At 40.5% G+C, this 15,065-nt stretch overlaps 1 protein-coding gene across 1 annotated transcript; it reads left to right on the top strand.

Annotated features, from left to right (window-relative positions):
• The first annotated feature begins 10,149 nt into the window (after window positions 1–10,149).
• LOC135470430 (uncharacterized) lies at window positions 10,150–14,725 on the top strand. The gene is made up of 2 exons (XM_064749368.1): window positions 10,150–10,212; window positions 11,886–14,725. Exon 2 carries the CDS (start codon window positions 11,911–11,913, stop codon window positions 14,338–14,340), a length of 2,430 nt encoding a protein of 809 aa, XP_064605438.1. The 5' UTR covers window positions 10,150–10,212; window positions 11,886–11,910; the 3' UTR covers window positions 14,341–14,725.
• Window positions 14,726–15,065: the final 340 nt, after the last annotated feature.

The raw sequence follows: 15,065 nt of genomic DNA, 5'->3' as shown, positions 1-15,065 counted from the left end.
AAGAAATCTGCAGTGCAAATAAAAATAGACACGTGTTAACAAAACAGTCCACTGGTAATGCTTGAGGCCTATAAATGTCCCTAAAACCTGTGAGAAAGGAATATATTGTGCAGTAGGAATTAACCAAGAACTTTGCTTTCAAGACTGCCTGATCAACGATTTAGAGACGCCCATATAGAAGACTAGGAATTAAGCTCTGAACCCCATATTTAAAATTGATATAAAATATCTGTGTACCATAAGATTGCACGTTGACGTCCGAAACGGCACCATTGATAACAAAGGTGTGTAGAAAAATAACGAAACTGGTGTGAGCAAACAACAACCTACCATTTCTTAAGCTTCCAGTCGAAATTTCAATGAATCTTAAAAGCAACGTCTACGCGAAGGACTTCTAACCTGTACAGATCGATATAAGGTTACAGTGCAGATCTTCTTAGCACTAAAAACTATCAGTAGCTCTACAACGAGCTAATATGTGAGCATCGTCCCAAATAAAAAAGTAACGGCTAAACTTAATAAATAAAAGAACAATAATAAAATACACAGATGGATATATAAATAAAAAAATGTCATGTTACTTAATAAAGTACGAATGTTTCACATTACCGTATGCCCAATCTAGTGATCACCGCTCTTGGCTGAAATATTGCTATGCGCCTTTAAATCCTATTCATACAGTCAAACAGTACGCATAAAGTTCTAATAGAAGCTGTTAAAGAATAGAACGCACTAAAATTTTATATTTTCACGGGCACCTGACAATTCAAATAAACAGATCTTGCATGTCTGTTATATGTATGTGTGTGGATATTAATGCCTTAATATACTTTCCTACCTGTAATTTGTATGAAATGGGGAATACAAATATCGCCCACAAATATGACACAGTGTCGTCACTGAAATCCTACAATATCAGCAATCTTGAAAAGCGGATATACTAAGGACCCATAGTTTAGGATGTGAGCAGGCTGTATATCCTCCGCGCAGTCAACCTGTGCTGTGACCACTGTTGTACATGTCCCATATGTACACGGATGGACGCGTTTATCTGGTCATCACAGAGGTCATCAGTAAGTCAGATGGAAAAAACAGTGGATAACGCACTAAATTCATTTGGCATCAAGAAAGGTGTAGGGCTATTTTTACTACATGAATATGTCAATTCGCTAAGGGGTGGTGTCAATAGGAGACCTCGCGTGGGAATTTTTTTTACTTTATCCTACATGAATGTCGTATTTTATAACAAAGAACCCCGGTGCCGTAGATAATTCACCTCTTCTAAAGAGAACTATTTCTAGCAAAAGTAACCCTATCTTGCTACAAAAGGTTGAAACCATACGCCCGTCTCGGTAACCTCTCTTGTTTGACTGCGCGATCAGGTAATCGTCCAAGCTAGGGCATAGAAAATAGGATGTAAATGGCTACAAGGTGCAGATATGTAGATAACAAATCGTGAATATCTAAGTATATGCGACAAATATAGAAACGTAAGAAAATGTAGCATCGGAGCTATATTTCGAAGTTCAAGTGGCTCTGTTATGTCAATCGTGACTTATGCCCACGTGCTGTGTGGACACCGTGACCTAATAAATAGTCTTGTTGCTCGACGCGCATGCGTGGTTGACCTTTCACCACGTCCTCTATATTTTGATCAGCTCTGACAGACAGAAAGCCATGTTACTGCGGAGGCACGAATTTGCAACTGTGTGAAGTCTATGGAGCAGATTGACGGACTCCACAATTTGTGCTAAATGTCAGATTAAGTTTGCAGTGAAAAGTGAGGTTGTCTTCATCAACCGTTCCATTCTAAATTTCACGGAAAGGCCAACTGCTGCTGCGCATGTGCGTCTAGCTGACCCAGATATTAAAAACATGACAGAGCGGGGCGACCTGCGAAATACGAGACTATTTTCGACTTCGGCTAAGATTTACAAGAGAATGGTGATGCAAAATGTGCGGCAAATATTTTGGCTTTCAGAATTGTCGTGTTATGTGTGTGTTCAGCAAGAATCTGACGCGCATGCATCGGAATTGATCAAGGGCACTCAGTAGCTCTTTGTAAGCATTATACAGGAATCGAGTCCACATAACTCTCGAGCTAAGCGTGACAAGCGGTCCCCGCGTTTCGGTATATATCAGCCGCCTGTGGATCGAGATTTCCGGTTACGCCTTTATGTGGTCACACAAACGATACAGTACAGTACTATGGATTCACTCCACCAGAGGATGTCATAAATGTGCCATAGAAAAGAACGCTGAATGTGCCCTACATATAGGCCTACACAGGTTCACCTGGCGAGCGTAGCAAATCTCGCCTATAGATTACAGTGTTGCCAAGTTTTGAGACATAAACAATTTGCGTCACCGGGTGACCGTATATGACGGTATTTGTTACGGCCTACAGCTAATGTTTACAAAATTTATCTTTAGGCATGTTGTAAGTAAAGCTCTTCAAACTGTATGTGACTGTACACAGTGCGTATACATTATAGGCGCTATATATAGTCTTACCGATAAGCTGTGTTCACGCTACTCTTGTACTGCTCCCAGCCACACGCTGCTCTGCGTCTGAAGTGCACGTAGTGTTCCGTGTATTAAGCCTACATGCGCGTAAAGCGGTACGGTATGGGCTACTGCTGTCCCGGAATTAAATAAAGACGGATATCCGGCAAAGACAAGTGATGAATAATCTCATTTAGTCATCATAAGGAAATTATTTTATGACCAAACAAAACTCAATCTCATATTTAAAGAAAAAAGTTACATATTCTCAGACGGAAGAGTTTTTATTGTTAAGGTGAATCAGCGGTAGCGACATGTAATAATAGGTCTACGGTTATTCATGTATAGGTCTACAATCTGCATGACTTCCCAGTATATAGTCTATTGTTTAAAACTCAGTTATGTCGTTATTAATACGATGCAAATTTATTGGTATAAAAAGGGAAAATGTAGCAGTGTCGATGAAACGATTGATCTGCAAGCGATTGGAAACTTCCGAGCCAATTGGGTTTATATTGTTTATTCCTGCATGATGGCGTTTTTACGGGCAAACGGGTAACGCCGGCATTACTTATTCGTTAGAAGAGAACATCATGTGTCCAAGTCACCACGGATGTTGTGCAGGAAATAGATTTCTGTTCATTTAAAACTATTCCATCAACAGCTGGAGTGTTTCCTGATAATGTATTACCCCCCCCCCCCCGCCCCCACACCTTAAATTCATTGAACTGATCCCGAACTTTTGTTAATAAAATATCATTGACTCCCACATCTAAACACCTAATTTGCGTTTTCTCACTTTTTATTTATTTCTGTTTTTCTTTTTTACAGTATACCAGAACAACACCGTTATGCAATATCCAATCAAAACACCATCATATTACATGTATGTAAGCAGGTGTTATTTTCAATCGGTCTCTTTTAACATTATGGCTTTAGCATGACTGGAAATAAAACATATTATTAAATAATACAGTTTCTCTGTACGGGTATACATCTGTATAATGCATTCAGTTTTCACAGTGTAACGGGACGTGTTACGCACAAATCAAAATAACGAGGCTGAGGCATAGTTTCGTATGTAATGCACGTAGTATCCGAGTTCTGCTATTTGATTTATACATGTAATTTGAAGAAATGATTCGAGATCAAGTTTCAGTTAAGTATAACCCCAAGAGGGTGATACGAACTGCGCGTCTTCTCCATAAAGGACACCGGATATCACCTAGTGTATATAATCCTCGAGCACCGCTTCGAACTAGATTTGTTGTTTGCAACCTGTAATTGGTTCTCAAGTGAAATTAAATTTTTACGTTAAATGATATTTTTACATAAGAAGCGCGTGGCAATGAAGTGTAGAACAGTCAGACAACATGCATGCTTTGTAAGTTGTAAGACGTGACTGCACCGTTTCACATACACGGTGAACATTGAGGGAGGGAAAATGTATAAATTCCCTGTCCAAGGCCTGGATTAACAGGTAAACTTCGTGTGCCTTGAGACTGAAAGACCTTTAACCAACCTGCCGCAACCCGCTCTTAGCAGCATCAACCAACATTTCTATAACCTATGTATCTACTATGTATTAACTAGACTTTCGGCACATAAAATAATCATGCGTTGATTTATTACTCGGAGAGCTATAATAGTACATGATACGAAAATGCTCTATTTACAGATTATTATCTGGCAGGTTAATATCTGGCATAAGTGCAGGATAGCGCTCACATGTACATGCACGTATATGTTGGAAGAATCTGGTTATTCCCCTTGATAAGTTTCACTTCCTGTATCTTTAATTATTACAGCCAATGCTCAGATATATAGTACCATTAGGTGGTAATTTGTATGGAACGAAATATTTGCATTTTGCAAGGAGTGTAAAGAATAGCATCGTTTATGTATAAAATTCCTCCATTCAACTGTATGTGTAAGCGATAAAATATTTTGAATGTACATGATGTGATTCATGTTTCTAATTACAGGTATTTATTACAGATATCTATTTCATTTACCATTTACCATCTGGGGGAGGAATTTGAACGTGAAACATAAAAACTAATTGTATTAGGTCATGCAGTTGCTAGTTATTTCTGCATGTTTTAAATTGCACGATTTTTCGAGTAGTGTGTGACAAACACCACGTACACCAATGAAGCTGCTCTAGGAAATGGTCAAAGTGACCTAAAAACCTCATGGGAAAAACAGTCACAAGGCTCGGTGAATTGACTGATCATAATATTTCTCATAAATCACGTGGCCTTATGTCGTTACAACCTGGACAACGTTTTCTACGAAGCAGCTGTCAAGAGGTGCGACTTACGAAGTTTTGTGGAAGTGGCTCCACATAACTTAATCTGATATATTATACACATGTATTTTGTATACCTATTAATAACCCGTATGTCAACTTTCATGATTTGGTTAACATTTAAGCGCGGGATAGCGGAGTGCTTTCATTCAAATCATTCCGGGGCCTCCGTGGCTCAGTTGGTTAGCGCGCTAGCGTAGCGTAATGACCCAGGAGTCTCTCACCAATGCGGTCGGTGTGAGTTCAAGTCCAGCTTATGCTGGCTTCCTCTCCGGCCGTACGTGGGAAGGTCTGCCAGCAACCTGCGGATGGTCGTGGGTTTCCGCCGGGCTCTGCCTGGTTTCCACCCACCATAATGCTGGCCGCCGTCGTATAAGTGAAATATTCTTGAGTACGGCGTAAAACACCAATCAAAAAAAAAAAAAAAAAAAAAAAAATCAAATCATTCCCCTATCCGTTAGACTAAGGAGAGCAGAAACGCGATTTCGGCTGACTGACTCTGTGATGTTAAAAGACGGTGATTAAAACAGGAATAGTTCCACGGAGATCCTGCCCAGTAGCTTGTTGTCTAGAGCCGAAAAATGTAATCAGAGGCCTTGGGCTCATTAAAAGGATAAAGAATAAATGGTGCCTGGAAATGCTGCAGATATGCCTCATTAGGTCGTAACTTTTGTCGTAATTCACGTCGCCTCGTGGCTGTTTACTCCATTATCCATTTACAAAAAATACACTTGCGCGCCATATTGATAGAAGACAAAACTTACATGCGTGTGGTCTTCAGCGATCTCTAGACTGCGCGAAGGCCGCCACGAGCACCCCCCGACGGGCTCATTGTCAACACGAATAGTGATAGATAGCAAATGTTCACCCAACTCACAGTGGAAAACAACTTACGGCTAATGCTCATTTCTTTCAATAATTTCCTCCTATTTATCATAATACGTCTGGCATTTGAATGTATTTTGATAAAATTAAGTTAATTATTTGATTACTTTGTTTTCATTACCGCTTTAGTCTATAAAATTTCTTCTATATGACGGCGATGAGATGAAGAAATCAAAAAGCACCTGAGATAAACCCCAGCAGTTTGGTACGTTCATGTACCTGACGGGGATATCTAGGTGATTAGCACGTCAACACGACACAGAAGCCTCCCACCAATGGGGCCGCCGTGAGTGCAAGTCCAGCTCAGGCTGGCTTCCTCTCCAACATGGGAAGGTCTTTCAGAAACCTGCAGATGGTCGTGGGTTTCTCCCGAGCTCTGCCAGGTTCTTTCCCACCATAATGCTGGCCGCCGTCGTATAAGTGAAATATTCTTAAGTACCACGTAAAACATCAATCAAATAAATAAATAAATAAATAAAATACATGTACGTGACTAACTTGTTTTAAAGCCACAGTAGAACCGGCTATGCAAGTGGATTCGAGAACAATTATATAGTTGGGCAAAAGTCATTACTGTCCATCGCTTTGTCAGATTCAGTTACACCCTTTCGACTTTTAATAATATATCGTTTGTACATGCTCTCTCTTCAGTACAATATGTAATACTAAAGAATGAGATGAAGTAGAAAGAATACTCAGACAATTACAACTCAAGCGTCATCATTAAAGCACTATATTATTGTTTTATGTGAAGATGCCCAAATATATGTTTGATGCCTACCAGTTCGTTAATGTTAAAGCAAGGATTCGTATATCATGCTGGCAATAAAGAAGTCAGAAAATAATACTTGTCAGTGAATAATATAGCTTAGCTGATGTGAGGTTAAGTTAAAATTGTTGGAAATTGTATCAGGAGTTACCGATTGATTATCATGCAGAAGATCGTAAACTCATAATTTGTATACCCAACCCTAAGATAGGAGCGACCCTACTGTCAGACGGCAAAGTTGAGGCCGACAAAGCCTCAGATCAGACCAGACTGGACCTGATATTGACCAGACAGGACCTGATATGGATGAGATTGGTCAAGACTGCACCTGATATGGGTCACACTCGACAAGACTGGAAACGGTAATGGGACCAGAGTGAACAAGACCTTTACCAAACTAGACCCTAGTGAGACCAGACTAGACTCTAGTGGGACCATGGTGGACATGACCTGTACCAGACTAAACCCAATTGGAACCAGAGTGGACATGACTTGGATTAGATTAGACCAGTGGGACCAGAGTGGACATGACCTGGACCAGATTAGACCCTAGTGGGACCAGAGTGGACATGACCTGGACCAGACTAGACCCAAGTGGAACGAGAGTAGACATGACCTGGAACAGACTAGACCCTAGTGGAACCAGAGAGGACATCTGGACCGGACTGGACCCTAGTGGGACCGGAGTGGACATGACCTGTACCAGTGGAAAAAGAGTGGACATGACCTGAACCAGACAAGACCCTGTTGGGACCAGAGTTGACATGAATTAGATCAGACTAGACCCAAGTGGGACTAGTGTGGACATGACCTGAACCGGACTAGACCCTTTTGGGACCAGACTGGACATGACTTGGATCAGACTAGACCCTAGTGGGACCAGTGTGGACATGACCTGGAACAGACTAGACCCTTATGGGACCAGAGAGGACACGGCCTGGACTAGACTAGACCCCAGTGGAACCAGAGTGGACATGATCTGTACCAGCCTAGACCCAAGTGGAACCAGAGTGGACATGACCTGAACCAGACTAGACCCTAGTGGGACCAGAGTGGACATGACCTGGACCGGACTAGACCCTAGTGGGACCAGAGAGGACATCTGGACCGGACTAGACTCAAGTGGAACGAGAGTGGACATGACCTGTACCAGACTAGACCCAAGTGGAACCAGAGTGGACATGACCTGAACCAGACTAGACCCAAGTGGAACGAAAGTGGACATGAATTGGATCAGACTAGACCCAAGTGGGACCAGTGTGGACATAATCTGAACCGGACTAGACCCTTTTGGGACCAGACTAGACATGACTTGGATCGAACTAGACCCTAGTGGGACCAGAGTGGGCATGACCTGGACTAGACTAGACCCTAGAGGGACCAGAGTGGACATGACCTGTACCAGACTAGGCCCAAGAGGAACGAGAGTGGACATGACCTGAACCAGACTAGACCCTATTGGGACCAGAATGGACATCTGGACCGCACTAGACCCAAGTGGAACGAGAGTGGACATCACCTGGACATGACCTGAACCAGACTAGACATTGATGGGACCAGTGTGGACATGACCTGAACCGGACTAGACCCTTATGGGACCAGAGTGGACATGACTTGGATCAGACTAGGCCCTAGTGGGACCAGTGTGGACATGACCTGGAACAAACTAGATCCTTATCCCCTAGTGGGACCAGAGTGGACATCACCTGAACCTAGTGGTACCAAACTGGATCTGATCTGGAGCAGATGAACCCGAGTGGGACTCGATTGACCCAACTATTCATGACTGTTATTGATTTCTTTTTTAAATTATTAAATTGAAATCTGTTTTATAGTATTTTGTATAATTAGTTATATGTGTGCTGATTTGAATATAAGCGTCAAGTCCGATATTCCTATACCATTCGTAGTCCGTAAAGGGCGTTCCAAGTCGATAATCGCAAGATCCATTTCCAAAACAACGTTTAACACTAACTCCCAAAGACAAAGGTATGTAAGAAATTATACAAATAAGAAATAAAGCCGTTAACACACAAGAGAGAAGCGGTCATCAGTTTTCAATGATGCCGGGCAGACAATGAATATTCCAGGCATGAATTCCATATCAAAGTTCAAATTCATAGTCCGTGAATGAGTTCCATGTCAAATAACAGCTAAACAAGTATCTCAGTCGCGCTTTCATTGCAACTGTTCATAAAGGCGTCATGCTGATGTAATTAGCATGGCTACCTTTACGGCCCCTAGCCCCAGGTTAAGCGGTATTAGATACAGTTTGAAGACATTTATATCAAAAATAAACGTTTATATTAGTTTAGAAACATCAGAGTACAGGCGAACATGTTAGTGGCAAGGATAAATTGCCGCCGAAAACCATAAAATGTGCGTTGTCATAATAATTTTTGTTTGTTTGATGTTTTCTGGGTTTTTTTTATACTGGATTATATTATATAGCTAGAGGCGTTCCGCATATATATATATATATATATATATATATATATATATATATATATATATATATATATATATATATATATATATAACGGAGAGCTATTCATACATTATGTAGCTATATAATATATAACGTAACCAGTATGGCCTACATAAAGTACAGTTAAACACTCTCAGGATATCCGGTTAATGCAGTCTCAGAAAGTCTTGACCTTATAAAAATCAGGATAGAGCAGGATAGGCTATGTGCTTTTGCCCAAGGCAGCGAGACGATCAATGTGTTATGTAAACATGCATTTTCTTAAAGTCTACTGGGACAGAATATTTTGCTATCAAATGAGACACCCTAAAATAAATCCTGATAAAAATGATACATAAATATAGATAGATATGGCTTAAGAATACTTGTTTACCCTGGATGTTTTCCAAATACCTTATGGTGACAAAATGTGTCTTAAACCTACGTCTGTGCCAAAATATGTCTTAAACCTAGGTCTGTAACTAACTTTTGTCACTTTAACTCTGAAACTTGCCATTAGCAATTTTCTGGGGTCCCACATAACCATTTTAAATGGACGTGTTAGTCATTACATGATTGCTTTTCAGCAAAAACATATAGTTTCCCTTTTAAAACTGTTAATTTAATTTAAATAAAATTTAAAATTGTTTTCTGAACAATGTGACTTGAGCAATTACAAAGATACGTCTCATAAAATTTTATCTCATGGAAAATGCTATGAGCCATAAAAAGCACTGTTATCCTGAATCAAACAAAGTAAAAGAAAAAGAATACTGACGCCGTAATGAGAAATATATTATTAGAATGTTTATATTATTTAGAGTAATCATACAGTTGTAATGAGAAACGTCGATAGATAACGTTGCTATAATGAAAATGGGTTTATCATGATGTGAAAAGAAATTTAGTTAAAAGATGACTTCATATTAAATGGCATTGCTCATGCATGAATTGAAATGATTGGTACGATTCTTCGTTTCCTAGAAAGTAATGGGTACATGGCTGTAACTCTTCGTATTAAAGGAAAAAAATAGTTCCGATAACGCACATGTACTTTACCCGTAAAAGTTTTTCTAAAACAAGATTAGTCAACGCTATGTGCGCGCTCTCCAATTCGTCACAATTCGCTCTCCAATTGTCACGTGACACTGTCATATGCGCATCCCGTTTACACATGTATATAAAGGCCAAGCAAATGCAATACACCAGAACAAAGCTTCGTACTAGCAAGGCGACACGACACAATTTACCCGAGGCCAAACTCACGTACCACAGGTAAGTGAACAGATAACACTACAAATGTAACTGGAGCATAGTACAAACAGATCTGTAAAATGACGATTACAAAATCCTTTACTATATGGCAGCAGTTCTGTCGGGCACACAACTCGCATGTTGACAATGTATAGAACATTTTATGTACTGTCATATAATATGTCTAAGTCTATATCCGCTGTCATCTTACCTTGAATGACAATACGTCAGTTACTGAACAAACATGAATAACAGTTCAGCTATATGATAATTTCTTTTCGTCAGGATCTTTTAAATAATCGTCTGCGGTGGTAGGCTTATATCTCCGTCCTTCATAGATAGTTAGGCAGCCTAAGTTTAGATAGATGCGCATCAAATATAACAAGAGCACATAGGGCTGCGCTTTCTGTGCAGGGACATGTCCTATATATCCACAACTTTCTGGGATTAGCCACGGCACCATGAGTTTTACAGGCTCCCTTCCCAGTTTTTTTCTGGGCAATAACTACATGTATCACAGGTTAGGTCGACACGCTCTGATTGAAGTGGGCATACAGTATATTTTAGTATCGTCGTCTGCTTTATTTTTAAGATATGAGGCAGTGCTTCCGTGATTAACTTGAAACATTTCTTGTCGATTTTTAAATTTGAAGAACGCTTGCAATGGAAACTAAGGTAAACTAAGTTCGTCTATATCGTCTTTCATGAAGCTCGATACGCTCTCGTAATTTTGCAAAAATATTACATGTTGCTCTTGTGCACTTAATTTTGCCCAGTAGTAAGCTTTAAGATAAAATGCGTTTATTTAGCAAGCAAACCAAAAAAAGATAAATACTGCTTTCGGAGTCGCATGCCATGTTATGACGTTGAGTTTTTTTTGTAGGCTGCCTCAGGCCAAGCAATATTTTATTTCCTAAACAGGATACAGAGGCACATCCTTATACCGGAATAATCATTAATAGCCGGGAATAATAGTATATCCGGCGTAATAGTGTCTATGTGGCGGTATACGTATGACAAACCTTCATGTTAACATAAAAGATATTTCATACAGCCCCTTTACATCCCCTATTTAAGCAGAACTACATGTAGATACAAATAGGTTATGACACAGGTATAATATGTATCTGCCAAGTCAAGCACATTTCATAGACAACACCTGTATAAACTGTAATGAAGGTCATTTTTACATCTTACACTTGGACGTTAGTAAAACAAAATGCTGTGGCCATTTATACCACTCACACGGCGATAATATTAACACTCTGTTATGTTCACATGGTCTATAATTATGTTTGGTTTAACTGAAACGGTGTAGATAAATATGCATTTTACAGCATCACTCTACCTTGATTTGCTTCCATGCCTGCAGCTTATCACCCATAAGACCCTCATCGCAAACCTTAACTGTATGTTTACCCTCACGCAACCGATGGTATGTGTAACTAAGATTCCCATAATTATATAACGAGTGTCATTAGAGTGAATGCCGCCTATCTCTCCAGTCGTAAGTGGTAAGGTTTGTCAGCAACGTGCGCTTAGTAGTGGGTTTCCTCCCACCATAGCGTCATATGATTTAAATACTCTTGCTGTATGGGGATTTAACAAATGTGATATTCGTATGTATGCAATCCTTAGAATGCTTCATTTGCTGGTTGACCTCAACAATCCCCTTTTCCGTTTTCTTTTCTCAGGTATACCTGATATAATTGACCAAACATGCCTGGCGAGCGGTTGATGTGCGTCTGGGATGCGGCATTTGTTCAAACTTCTGAGAAATCAGACAAACGTTTGACAAAAGATACTCTTCATAAAGTCGTCACACAGCTTCGTGATCTACCTTCTTTATATTATTCCGAGAGTAAATTCCAGAATGCCTTCAAAACTGATGACGATGTAACAGTTGCTAAATTTCACAGGTATCTGTTTGAAGGATTGGCCGAGAGAGGATCCCCCCAGTGTGTGGTTCAAGAAGAAGTGGAAAACAAATGCTGGGAACTTTCTAAAGCCATGCACAAATCAAAAATTTTGAGTCAGGAAAATGTGGCAAGACTCTGGCAAATTGGCAATAGGTTGGCCGACGTAGACACGTTTCCTCCAAAAATAAGTGGAGGGGTAGCCGACTGGTTTGTCGATAAAGTCTGCACACACCTTGGCAAAAACTGGAAGTCAACATCAACACAGGTGAAATCCTGTGACTTTGACACCCTTCTAGATAGACTGGTGGATGACTTCTTCTCCGAAGAAACGGAACAAGCCGTCACCTCGTGCATCATTGAGCTCCACTCCTGGTTAGTTTTGGAAATCATGAAGTCTGGCTGGTTGTTCAAACGTACGCGTAAGCAAGCGAACTGGTCAAACTGGATCAAACGCTGGTTTGTTTTAAGTTCAACTCGAATGTGCTACTATGATAACCCAAGCCTGATAGGAAGTGGAAAACTACGCGGGGAAGTCTTTATGACAGGAGCAAAGGTTGAAACCATGCCGCCTTACAAAGGTATGGTACATAAGCTGAGTGGAAGGTTCAAACTGAGCAACCGCCCTTACATAGAAATTGAACTGGCCACCAACCAACGCAGCCATCGTCAGTCTTGGATAAACTCAATTGAAGAAGTTATCGATGCTGCTAAAAACAAGACTACGCCCATTCAACGTCTCCTGAGAGACCGCTGGAGTGAAAGTGCGACCACGAAATCTTTACAGTTGGAAGAATCCGAGCAAAAGAATGCGAATGCAATTTCTGTTGCACACCCAGAAACAGTTGTAAACATGCGAAAAAAGACGGAACCGTTAGTTCGAGCACCGAAATTATCCCAAGGGTCATCTGCGGGAAGTGATGAAGACTCGTTCGATAACTCGGTTAGCTCAAGTCTGATTAAAGAAAGCAACGAGAAAATCAAGGCGGTGTTTATGAGGATCGATGCCGATGGAAATGGGAAGATTGACAATGATGAATTCAGAAAATTTATTCAAGGGCTTGGACTAAAAATCAAGGATCGTGAAATTAACTTTTTGTTCAAAAGTGTTGTTAAAGCAAATGTCGACTTCATCACGTTCCAAGAGTTCTCAGAATACTTTGCCAACGTCCTTCTAGACGAAAGTGCAGACAGTGAGGCGGAATCTAAGTTGAGAGCAGCATTTCTTGTCGCCGATCGAGATGGTACGGGTACTTTAAACTTCAAAGAATATGCTGAATACCTGTGGGATAAAAAGCGATCCATTCGTATGAGTAAACTTCTTACAGCTTTCGAGTTAATGGATATACAGCAACAGGGGCAAGTTTCGTACGACCAGTTTCGGGCCTTTTATAAACACCCTATATCGGGAATTCCAGAAATTGCTGAGGAGGAAGAGTGTGCCAAAGTGGAACAAGGCCTCAGCGCCGTAGAAACTAAGCTGAAGGACTTTTACAACAAAGCCGAAGCTGATGAGCTTGCCCATTTTATCCGTGAACGATGGAATAAGTTTGCTACCTTTCGTCGTTATGGTGCATCTGGGCAGGTGGCTATGACCGGTGGTCATGGAATGGTAGATGACGTAGTACCTGGAGACTATTCTCTCCTTGAGCTCGCTTGTTTTTCCGATCTGCCTCCACTCGTTCCGAAACATAATGTCGTAAAAGGTGTTCGTTGGGAGAAAAGTGGAAGACCCGGGATGTCTGGGAAGCTCATTTTCCCGGCAGACTTTAACGGTGTTCTCTTTACTGACACCGCCACACCTGAGCACTTACGCTACTACGGCTGTAGCTTTGCTGAAGGAAACCAGTTAAAGATCTCTCTGCTCTACAGACACGGCATTCAAGACTTTACCTATGAGAATCAGTACTTAGAAGATTATGTGACCTTGTCCAATGGTGGATCAGGAGTGGAAAAGCACGAGTTCTCCCATTTGGACTGTCCTCTTGAGTCAGACTCTGGAAACTTCATTCTTGGGAAGATTGTTGGTGACGATGAGCTTCATCTGACGGCCTTCCATGTGCCAATCCGCCACACCCTATACATCCCAGCAAATGTCATCCACAGTAACGATTACCTGAAAGGCACCTGGCGAACCATGCTCTCTGACGAAGCTGAAATTGATCATGTCCATCTGGTTAGACCAAACAATCAGAACAAGCTAGAACACTTCAAATTTGAGTTTGAATCTTAGGTGTAACTACCTATGTACTGAAGTGGAACAGATGTACACATACTATATATACACACATGTGTATATATAATAGTACTGTCTGAAATCCTTAACGTCATGCATCTAAACACTTGTCTGGTTTTCTTTGAATATACATATGTTTGAGAATGGAAAGTGAGACACCATTTGTGATATGGCCATGTAACTTATGCAATTCATATGACATTATAATGTACATGTAATGTGTGTTCTAAGGGCACGCTCTGTCTATACCATTACTTCAAGTTCTAATTACCAGTTGTCTTGTTCATTTCTGTTCTTATTTTGTAAATATATATTATCTTGTTGATTTATTATCAGAATGTATATTTGATTTTGTTGTCTAATGAAAACACACCCTTCGCGCCTTGAACAGCGTTGTTGTTGTTGAACTGACTAAATACTTGCATTGTTATTCAACCTGACCTCACTACACAAAACCTGACACGTTAAAAGTGAGCCGGAATAAATGTGTTTTTTTTTTTGTTTTGTTTTTTTTTCGGTTAGTTGATTGGTGTTTCACTTGTACAACGCCGGCCAGCATTATGGTAGGAGGACACTCTTTTTTCGTATATGGTAGTAATGTATATGTACAGAGACGGCTGAGCTGAATCGAATCAACACAAATCGCCAATCAAGTGAATTTGTAGATTTCCCCCATGTTATTGTTCATAGTGCCTTAGTGACAGTAAGCGGTGGTGGGTTTT

This window comes from Liolophura sinensis, chromosome 7, assembly GCF_032854445.1.
Source record: "Liolophura sinensis isolate JHLJ2023 chromosome 7, CUHK_Ljap_v2, whole genome shotgun sequence".
Lineage (NCBI taxonomy): Eukaryota > Metazoa > Mollusca > Polyplacophora > Chitonida > Chitonidae > Liolophura > Liolophura sinensis.
The sequence above is the reverse complement of the archived record's forward strand: the minus strand, read 5'-3'. Positions and strand labels throughout refer to the sequence as shown.

What these genes read in the sequence shown, in the direction of transcription:
- LOC135470430 (XM_064749368.1), top strand. Translation starts at nt 11,911, where the DNA reads ATGCCTGGCGAGCGGTTGATGTGCGTCTGGGATGCGGCATTTGTTCAA.